The 11273-nt window shown below is 38.9% G+C and overlaps 1 protein-coding gene across 2 annotated transcripts in view; it reads left to right on the top strand.

Annotated features, from left to right (window-relative positions):
- LOC136252508 (trans-L-3-hydroxyproline dehydratase-like) overlaps positions 1-10903 on the top strand; it is a 182577-nt gene extending 171674 nt beyond the window's left edge. For both annotated transcript variants that reach the window (XM_066044961.1, XM_066044960.1), the window contains 3 exons: positions 1948-2166; positions 3841-4112; positions 10517-10903. In XM_066044961.1, coding sequence (XP_065901033.1) covers positions 1948-2166; positions 3841-4112; positions 10517-10777 — 752 coding nt within the window. In that variant the 3' untranslated portion in view covers positions 10778-10903. The remainder of the gene's footprint in view (positions 1-1947; positions 2167-3840; positions 4113-10516) is intronic.
- Positions 10904-11273: the final 370 nt, after the last annotated feature.

Genomic DNA, 11273 nt, shown 5'->3' with positions numbered 1-11273 from the left:
CTACAATTCCTTAGCAACAGTGGCCCTTCGTCGTCAAACAGAGGTAAACCCCGCGGATACGGGCACGATTTATACTAATTGCATGCGCACCATATGCTGCGCTACTGAACTGGTAATGGGTCGTAATGTCACCAGACCAATTACAGCCGGCGCTTATAATCAGGATATCGATAAGCACCTGGCGCATATTGGTTGGGCAATGCGAGACTAGGGTACACCCTTCATAGATCTATATTCTACAACCATGGTTACAGTTTTGTCTGTACCAGAGACTTAAAGTTTATCTTGAGCTGCTCATATTAGCTTGTGATCATGACTGTACTTTAAGTTTCAGTCCTCTGGTCTTGTAATCTGTGTCTGCCTGTAATGACTTCTTGATTTCGACTGTTGCAGCAAGTTGAACCTCAAAACGTATCTCTGGGGTTTTTTTGTTTTTTTTTGTTGTTGTTTTTTTGTATTGTAATTATTATAATTCAACATTTATATTTATCAATTATGGATTTTAGTTCAAACTCTTTTAATTGTCCTTAACTCTGATCTGATACTATTTTGTGGTCCTGACTGTCTACTTTGATTTACAATACCTACACTTAATTTGTATATCACATGTGTGATGCTTCTGAAAGAAATGGGTTTTGCGAAGTGTTTTTGTTTTTTGTTTTATACGTTACACTTCACCACACAAACAGAGTGTAACATTATCAAGCAGCAAAATGTATTTACCACTATGAGATAAGCCTAATGTCCTTAATCCATAGTCTCTTCTTAACCAATTCTCCCATAGTAGACTACCGTATTTTATCAGTTATGCAAATATTTGTGTAGGTTGCCATAATAACCCTGCACATTTTCATTCAGTATGTGACTATGTGGCTGACCAAACACAATTCTATTTTGTGTTAAATACGGTGTACACTAGGTAAAAAGTGTGTGCTACTTAAAATACTTTTAAAAGTTTACTTCTGAATCAATATGCAATGAAACAAGGTCCAAATTGTAATGCCTATGTTGAATTTACCTGTTCATAAAGAATAAGATTGGCGTTTGTTCATGATGCAGTAGAAATGAGGTTTTCGTCACCATTTCTTTACTGGGATAGCCTTTTTGTTTGTGCACACGGATAGATAATTATATGCAAGCACTAAGCTTGATGAATTTGCCTGTTATGGTAGGACCTGCCATTAGCGAGGGCTCTATATATGTCTGTGTATGCAAAATAGAGCTTGTGGTTTACAGAGTTTGACCATGTATTCACAGTACAGGGCGAACCTTGGATGGCTTCCCATGCCCAAGTTTATACAGTACCGAATTATTCTCACTATTTTTGGGCATTATCTTGGTGAGGGTATTTTGCTGCAACCACCAACACGCTTTGGTCATAAACGTCCATACTGAACTAGGATGGTTTGTAGACATGTTCATTACAAGAAGAACTTTTGTCAGCGTTACTTTTGACACCAAGTTGTGATGTGGTGGAATTCATTGCCATCTAGTTTATTTGATGATATTGGTAATTTTCGTGATGGCCTGCTCCGGATCCAGCACCTTAATGACTTACCTTGAATTGTTCTCATAATAATAATTATTATTATAGTGCAATAGTTCTTAGTGTTGTGTGTAGTTTTGTATATAAAGTTGTTATGTATGTGTTGTGTCTACAGTCTTTTGTGTACTCCACTACAGAAGAACGGCTTTGTCGAGTACTGTGAGTTTAAATAAATAAATAATCAATCAATCAATCAACGTAATGAGCCTGGTCCATATAGTTGCTGTACAATGACTATATCTAATAATGTAATCCATTCATTTCTATAAAGAACAGAAAAGCCAAAAAGAAACTGAAACTGAGAACATGGTGAGGTTTTTACTTAGCCAATCACAGAATGGGTCTCAGCTGATAGACGTGTTGTTAGTTTGTTTATGTTTTATTTTTTTGTGTTCTGTCAGGTTATAGTGTGATGTGTGGTCATGCTACTATCGCACTGGGCAGATATGCTGTGGATCATGGTATAGTGAAGGGAGTATCACCAGAAACTATTGTGAAGATACAGTGTCCATGTGGTCTGGTTACTGCACATGTGGAGTATCAGGATGGGAAAGCTGGAGCTGCTAGATTTGAGAGTGTACCATGTTTTGTGTTTGCTGCTGATCAGAAGATTAATCTGGGTGTGTGTTTGTTTGTGTGCGCGCGTGTGTGTTTGTTTATGTGCGCGTGTGTGTGTGTGTGTGTACGTGCATGCGTGTGTGTGTGTGAGGTAGCATAGCCAAGTGGCAAGAGCACTGACCAGAGGTTCCAGTTTTAATTCCCGGTTTTGTCCAGTTCCTTGAGCAAGAAACTTTACTTATCAACTAGTGATGCACCGATACCACTTTTTCACTACCAATCCGATACCGATACATTTGAGGTCAGAAATGGCTGATACCGATCCGATACCAATACTTTGCCCCACAGGCATTTCTCACAAGAAACAGCTAGTGATTTAGCTTATTAAACTCATTTGCTAATCCCATCGACTGCAGTTTGCTGGTTTTGTGGCTATCAATTTATATAATACGCACAAAGATAAGTTTATGGCTTCAATGAATCTTATTTGGTGGCTTACTTCAGTTTCCACTGTACTAATAATGCTAGTAGATGGCTTCTTTTAAGGAATTCATGGCTTATATCAGCTTTTGCTCAACTCCGTTCAATGCGCTATGCACGCCCACGCCATCTTGATAAGTAATTAAATGACGTCACTTTTAAAGTATCGGTTGGTATCGGGCATTTATAGCTTTACCGATACAAGTCCGATACCGCCAGAATAGGGCCGATACCGATACTAGTATCGGTATCGGTGCATCACTATTATCAACCCAACTGTTTAAATAGGGACCTTGTGTCAACTGGGGAAGCAGCCCATCCAGCTGTAGTACTTGGTTTTAACTAGGGAACCAACTGTCCATGTCTTACACAGCAGGTGAAGGCCCAAGTGAGACTTGGTGCTCATACCTGTATCCATGAGATAAGGTACAGCCTCCTGTGCATTACTAGCTGAGGATTTGCCTAAGCTAACTCACAACATTTGGATAACACACAGGTGTCCTGGAGCACTGCTTTGCTGGGTAGGCATGACTGTGCTAGTACAATAGCCAAAAGCTTTTTTGTGTGTGAGTTTGTGCATATGAGGTACAGTTGCAATGATACAATATTTAGGTGTATCGATATATTGTCTCCATTGTATCACGATACAGTAATATATTACATGATACAAGTAGAGTATAATAAATACAAAGACTTTATTTTTCTTTCTAGAATGCTAATAATTATTTAGGTACTAAAGTCTGGTACTCAATTATGGGACTATTTGATTCATGAGAAAGTCAGCCATTAAAATGTAGTCAACGTATGTCCATACACCTCATAGAGTCAAATATATCATGATATTTCAATACAAACTTAATTTTTGTGTAACGACCTCAATGTATCACCGATACGGAGCTATCTCTGGATTAGTATCTGGGTCAGGGGATAATTCAGGCCAGCAGTGTTGACTCGATCATTTTCAGCACTAGCGTGTATTGTACAGTACTGCTCAAATGCAACGTTGCCTCGCAAAAATGCAAGTGATTAATTAAAGGGCGTGGCACCCATTTTGCTCATGAGTATTCATCCTGAATGAAACAGGATGAATACTCATGAGCAAAACGGATGCCATGCCCTTTAATTAGCAAGCTTTTAAATTTTGCTTGCACTCACACGAATGACGTTGCGTTTAAGCAATACTCTATGTGTGTAGAGTGATATTGTGTGTACTTGTCTCCACCTGCATTAATATTACAAGTATGGTCTCTTTACAGAAGGATATGGAGAGATACATTATGACATCAGTTATGGTGGCACATTTTATGTTTATTGTGATCTGACTCAGTTTGGGTTGAACTTCAAGTCATCCTCCGTTACTGACATAGCCACTACAGCCATGAAGCTGAGGAGAGCAGTGGCAGCAAAGGTCACTCTAACTCATCATGAGGATAATGACTTGGCATATTTCTATGGAGTAATTTTCTATTCTGGACCACTTGATAACTCGGATTGTTTTGAGGAGACATGTATCTTTGCTGATGCCCAGGTCAGTGCTACATTTATTTATTTATTTATTTGTTAATTAGCAAAACCCTTAGGGGTAACATGCTAATGTACAAATACAGTGATAATTATTAAGTAAATAAGTACGACCTAAATGTCTCTATGTCAATCTTATGAAGATCGGGATAGGGTAAGGAATTCCATTCAATGATCGTCTTGGGAAAAAGAAGTTGCGATAAATTTCTGTTCTTGATTGGTAGTGAGAAAATTTTAGTTGATGATTAGCTCTAGTGATTGGAAAGGATGGAGACGGCAAGTAGTGGTGCAGAACAATAAGTAGATTATTGACTAATTTAAATAAAAGGATTAGGCTATTATTTTTCCGTCGATCTTGTAGAGTTGGCCAATTTAACTGGTGTAGGATTGTGGTAATACTGTCGTGGTGGTCTTTTTGCCATGAGTTGTTTGTGACAAACCGTGCAGCTCTGTGTTGGATCATTTCAAGTTGGTTGATTGTATTGTGATGGTAAGAGTCCCAGATGGAGGAACAGTAATCAAGCATTGGTAAAACCAACTGTTTATAGCTACGCTCACGAAGATGTCTTGGAAGGTTGTACATATGTGACTGAATTTTGGAAAATCACCCATATGGGTGCATTTGACACCTAAAATATTTAATGATCAATCACAAACTTTATAGTGCAAATCTACTTGTTGATGAATTTGAGTCATTCTCAATACCTTAAATTACAAGAAAATTCTTGAAATATTTTCAAAACTGCCTTGCTCTTACTATAGCTGCCCACTGAACATGAAAATTCTAATTATTTCATGCATGCCCATATGGGTGATTTTCCAAAATTCAGTCACACACTACGTTTAAGGAATCCCAGTGTGCAATTGGCTTTGTGGCAGAGTGTTTCAATGTGAGAATGCCAGGATAGTTTGTGGTCTAGTGTTATACCTAAATATGGATGCTGAGAAACAATGTTTAGTATGGTACCATTCATGGTACCATTCATGGTGTATTCATATGTAAGTACTTATGTGTTGTTTGTAGTTACTCAAAGAATGCTACACTTGGAAATGTTGAATTCCATATGCCAATTTCTTGCCCAAGCTGAGATCTTGCTGAGGAATATCATGGTCCTGTGTAGGGCTGAGCGATACTACCGTTTTAGCGATATATCGTGATATTTTGAAAGTATCAATATCGCGATATTTTGTTATTAACTATCGTGATACCATGCCTGTACATTACTGTCATTAAAAATCCATTTGTTATGCAGTACTAGGCTAAGAATCCTTATAAATGATAAAGTCCACCCATCTGGTTTCCCCTGCAGAGAGGTGTGAACACCATAACAACCTCAAAGCATGTGTTACAATAACTGTTACTGTAAACAAGGATGATAATGGCTAGTTTGCTATCACCTATAAGGACTTCCTTCAGGAATGCTGAGCAATACACTATGTAGCACCAGCTATGATTGGCTTATTTGTAAGTATCGTGAACTATTCAGTATCGTGAATAGTGGCTTTAGTATCGATCGTGATACTAAAATGGCAGTATCGCTCAGCCTAGTCCTGTCCTGTGGTGTGTGTACAGGGGCGGATCCAGACTTTTTAAAAGGGGGGGGGTTCCACTCTGGAATTGCTAGCTGTAAGTTGAAAACCAAAAAAAAAAAAGGTCATCACCTACTGACAATAGCTGCCCCTCACCATAGATGCCCTCATCAACTATATTTCCTTATTTATAACTCAACACATAGCCTGCTACACTGCTCCTCTTAAGAATACTGTGACTGCTCTATTAGAGTATCAATCTTGACTGCTCTATTAGAGTATCTCAATCAAGAGAGGCTCTTTCAAAAGGGTGGTTCCATGGAACCCTTTGAATCCCCCTGGATCCGCCCCTGGTGTATCACGCTATAAACTAGGCAATCATCAGCAAAGAGACGTATCTGGCTCTGGATGTTGTCATTGATACATGTACATACCGTATAGTAGTATTGTGTAAACTACACACAATAACACTTGTGTTGTATGCAGTACAGTGTACAAAGAAGTTGCGAGTGTTCACGAAGGTTTGTGGAGTCTGTTAGGTCACCAACAGATTATTTTAGGCTTGCAATTGGTATGTGACAAGATCACAAAAGGCTTACAAAATGCTTGCATATAGATTGTGTGTTTTAGTTGGGTTATGCGACCAGCCTGCAAAGCTTTGCTCCTAGTAAACATGTGTGAATTACCACGTACTTATTACTTTATTTATGTACCATAGATCTCAGTAAGGACTAAATAGCATAATCGTCAGCTATTATAACTTTGCAACTGCTTTGTTATGGCTTCAAATCAGTGTAAAAAGAAAATTGTCAAATAATGTTTAGGAGCATTTTTTACTATCACATATAGCTACTAGCTAAGTAGAGTATAGGCTGCTAATGTATCAATGATAAATACATGCACACTTGGCTGTTCTATTAGGGATTCACCTATTTTTTAGGACGATAGCTTTATTAGAATGTCTTGATCTCACAGTTCACCATTTCATATGCTTGATTGCTGCTATGGTGTGCACATGGTTGCAGTGATTCACTGCAGCACAGTAGACAAGTACAATCAATATATCCACTTCAACTATGTTGTTTGTAATTCTGGGGTGCTTATTTCTACCCAGCTGCAACATGTAAATGATTTGCAGTGTAGAAAAGATGACAGAAGTGAAGGAGGATGAAGAGTAGCAAGGCACAACAAGTATGGGCTACGTAGCGCTGAGTGGTTTAGATATTTCATAAACAGTACGTTAATGTCGACTTGATATTGCGGTGTGACTAAGTTATTGGCATACATTAGTTGATGATCTGTAGTTGTAGAATTCCTAATCATTTTCAATAACGGTAAAATTGTGTTGAAGCCAATTGCAGTATATATGTATCCATTCACATGTACTACAAGTACACTTCTTCATATAGGCTTATTATTTTATCTATTGTAAGACTTGTGTGTTAGAATCCATGGTATTTGCAGTAGTCAAATATTAGACAGTATCAAAAGCAGATACCTCGGTTTGACTAAAATATTGTCATATTGCTCAGCACTATTATAAAGTACGTTATAGTTAAAGCACCGCCATGCATGTGTATGGAAAATACAGCACATGGGGGCATGCCAAGAAGCTAATTCAGCACAAGGCAAAGACAAGTGCTGTGTTTGCATCGAGACACCATAGTGCAGATAATGTCACGAGTCAACAAAGAAATTAGTGAGTTGTTGTCAGTGCCTATCTTGGGCATCACAGCTACAGTGTGAAGAACAAGTGTTTAGAGATGCAGTTTGAGTTGATTACAATGGGGATGAGTAGTCACAAGTTGTTGCTTATAGTGCCACAACAGTCTGAAGATCAGACACAATGTTGAGCTCAGACCACACCCACATTACAGTTAGCAAGTTACACTTACAGTAGGTCCTTGGTAAAGTCCTCCAATGATTTAGTAGAAGACAAAAGAGACTTATAACAATTTAGAAAACAGATGACACTAAACAGAATTTTCCATGATATCTCTGGACTTACCCGTTCACTGTAATAAACTTAGCTGCAATGTTAGACAACGTTGAAACCGGGTCACTACTGCTGACCCGGATGACCCACTGACCCGGATTTGACCCGGATGTGACCCAGATTGACCCGGATTAATTAGAGCCGAGACGTGTTTCGGCTAGTCTCGAGCGAGCGAACGAGTCTACATTTTGAGCGTTCGATTCGTGTTGAGTAAATATTGCAACTTCAGGCTAGCTGTAGGTTGAAGACAAAAAAAAAAAAAAAGGCCCTCACCTACTGACAATAGCTACCCCTCACCATAGATACCCTCAGTTTCGTGCTACATACTACACTTACTAACAAATGGGTGTGGCTGAGCGTATGTTGGTAATGCGATGAGTGGGCGTGGCTCACGAAAGAGCTACGCGATAGCGTTTATAAGTTTCCATGTCGTCAAACAAACGATTTTGTTTCTCACGTGATCCAATCCGGGTCAGACCCGGATAAATTGTAAACCGGGTCAGACCCGGATGACCCGGAGAAAATGTGACCCGGATGACCCGACCTGGTTTCAACGCTGATGTTAGACTGTGCCTTCCACTCCCCCAGGCATGCATATGAAATGATTGGAGTGGCTAAACTCGTGTTGGTTTGGGTGGGTGGTTGCCTATTGTAGGCTATTAGCCTGCAATAAGCTTGGGAGAGGAGAGTATATTATATAGCAAAACAGTGATCAAAGTGAGATTTGCAATGCTTGAGGTCTTTCTGCTAGCAGGTCTCTAACCATTTTTAAGACCTGCTAGCAGGTCTCTTCATGGATTTAAAGGACCCTGTTATCTTCCAAAGGTCAAAGCATATTATTTATAAAACTTTTACTATTATTAAGTAAATTTTAGCTAGAAGTAAAAATTAAATGAGGTGAACAGCTGTGAGAGCACAGTGGCTCAGATTTGGGTGTTCAGTAAGGAGGTCCCTAGTTAAAATGCTGGTAAATTTTTTCCAATGTTTTTTGTATGTGTTTGTCCTGCAGTGACTGTTTTATTAGAGTATCTTGACCCTATGATTTACAATTGTTAGTTTTTGCTTTGTAACTCTGTAGTTGTTACTTCTTTGTTTTTTTCTAACCATCAAAAGGCACTGCTATGATGGCTAGTCTATGTACAGACTAACTTTCAAGTTACTATTTCAGTACTCTGTAGCCATAAGAAGCTCAATCTTTTTATGCGAATAAACACTCATAGCACCATGGATACATATCAAATTCCTTACAAACTTAGTATGTGAATTCATGTTCTCCTTATTTGTAAGTAATCAAAGTACGCACTTGCATTTTATAACTATTTTGCAAAGCGTGCAAAGAGAATAGTCTAGGTCAACGTTGAAACCGGGTCACTACTGCTGACCCGGATGACCCACTGACCTGGATTTGACCCGGATGTGACCCGGATTAATTAAAGCCGAGACGTGTTTCGGCTAGTCTCGAGCGAGCGAATGAGTCTACATTTTGAGCGTTCGATTCGTGTTGAGTAAATATTGCAACTTCAGCCTAGCTGTAGGTTGAAGACCAAAAAAAAAAAAAAAGGTCTTCACCTACTGACAATAGCTACCCCTCACCATAGATACCCTCAGTTTCGTGCTACATACTGCACTTACTAACAAATGGGCGTGGCTGAGCATATTTTGGTAATGCGACAAGTGGGCGTGGCTCACGAAAGAGCTACGCGATAGTGTTTATAAGTTCCACGTCGTCAAACGAACAATTTCGTTTCTCACGTGATCCAATCCGGGTCAGACCCGGATAAATTGTAAACCGGGTCAGACCCAGATGACCCGGAGAAAATGTGACCCGGATGACCCGACCCGGTTTCAACGCTGGTCTAGGTCTCTGTAGACCCCTTTTAAATAATGTAAATTTTGGCTGCCCATTTTCTGGACTGAATTATTATTTGCTGTGTGGCTTACACTATTTGGCAGACAGCTATAATGCCAAAATGGTGTGCTTTGGAGAAGGGACTATGAGCTATGCGGGTGTGAAAATTTAATCGTTGTTTTTTTCTTTTTTGTCAAAATACATGCAGTGTTACAGCTTTCTTGGCTGCCATATGACTTGATATTGTTGCATCCCTAGTGAGTATTATAGACTCACTCTCTTTGATTTGCAGTCACCTCACATACTAGGGTATTAATTTAGGAGTCCGCGAACCTTGAGCATGAATTCCATTTTGCAAAAGACTGTTTACTTGGTAAGCATAGTGAAAGGTATGTTATTATTAGCAATGTACTATGTGAAGTTTTACACCTTATACCATTGACACAACTCTAGCATTTCGTTTCTTGTATAGCTGCACCTTGTGTTGGAGCTTCGTGTTCATCCACCAGCACTTGTCAACCATGATTAAGTACAAGAAACAAGTGTGCACTTAACAAATAATGCAGGCTTAATATATACATGCACTTAACAACCAGACTACGGAATTATTGGCTAGGGTGTTGCAACACCTCCATGTTTTGGTAGTATAAGTTTTGGGCAGGTTTTCAAGGTGCATAATTTCAACTTTCCATATTTCGGTTGTACATGTACATCTAGTATTAGCTAAGTAGTTCATAAGATCAATGGTATGTTATGCTTTGTGTAGCTATGTTCTGCTTTTGTATTTCCGTTGTTTTGTATTTCGTTGTATACATTACATCAGTAACTGTGTGTATGTGTCTACTCTGGAATAGAAAATAGCTATAGCCGAATTCCAGAGTTTAAATAAATCAGTCAAATCACATCAGTTGTATATAGGTATATTGTCTTATAGAAATACCTAAACGTTGTGTTTTTTTATAAAGCTGAGGACAGTGTTTCAGTAGCTATCGTAATCTTAGGTCTTGTTACCACATACTAACTATTCCATATTTAGGTTGATCGTAGTCCATGTGGTTCAGGGTCTTCTGGCTTCCTAGCCCTACTCCACCACAAGGGACTGGTCAAGGAGGGAGAAGTGAGGAAATTTGTTAATGGCAAGACTCGGTCATCCTTCAATGGGAAGATAATGAAGCAAGTTAAAGTAAAGGATACTCCAGCAGTGATCGTGGAGATATCAGGGAAGGGTTACTATACTGGAGAGTGTACCTTCTACTGTGAACAAGATGACCCTCAACCTTCATTTCTGGTTAAATAACTAGAACAATAATTTTGTATTTAAGCTGATTTAAATAACTAGAACAACAATTTTGTACAAGTATGTGCAGTACATGTACACTTTCATAAAGTGTAGATTTAGATGATGAAATTGTGTAGATAGTGATTTCTGAGTTTTATTTTCAAAGTAACGTTCAACTCTTGATTGACAATGATGCATGTGATGGTACTAACTACTATGATAAAGTCTTGTCAGTTTTACAGCGCAGCTCTTTTCGCACATTCAGCACAAGTTTGCTTGAGCAAGCATACTTTTATGTAATGGAATATGTAGTGATATCAGGGGAGGATCCAGGATTTCACAAAGGTGGGGAGGGGTACTAACAATAGTGTAAGGCTAAGGAAAGAGGTAGCTGGTTGGTATACAGTATCTAGTATATGTAGGGGCATGCCTTCAAAAGTTAGTCTTCTGAGGTTGATGGACTTTATCCAGAATGATGTCACAAGCACAAGAGATGGCCAAATTATTTGGGACT

Source organism: Dysidea avara, chromosome 4 (genome assembly GCF_963678975.1).
Source record: "Dysidea avara chromosome 4, odDysAvar1.4, whole genome shotgun sequence".
Taxonomy (NCBI): Eukaryota; Metazoa; Porifera; class Demospongiae; order Dictyoceratida; family Dysideidae; genus Dysidea; species Dysidea avara.
This window is presented reverse-complemented; position numbering and strand designations above follow the sequence as displayed.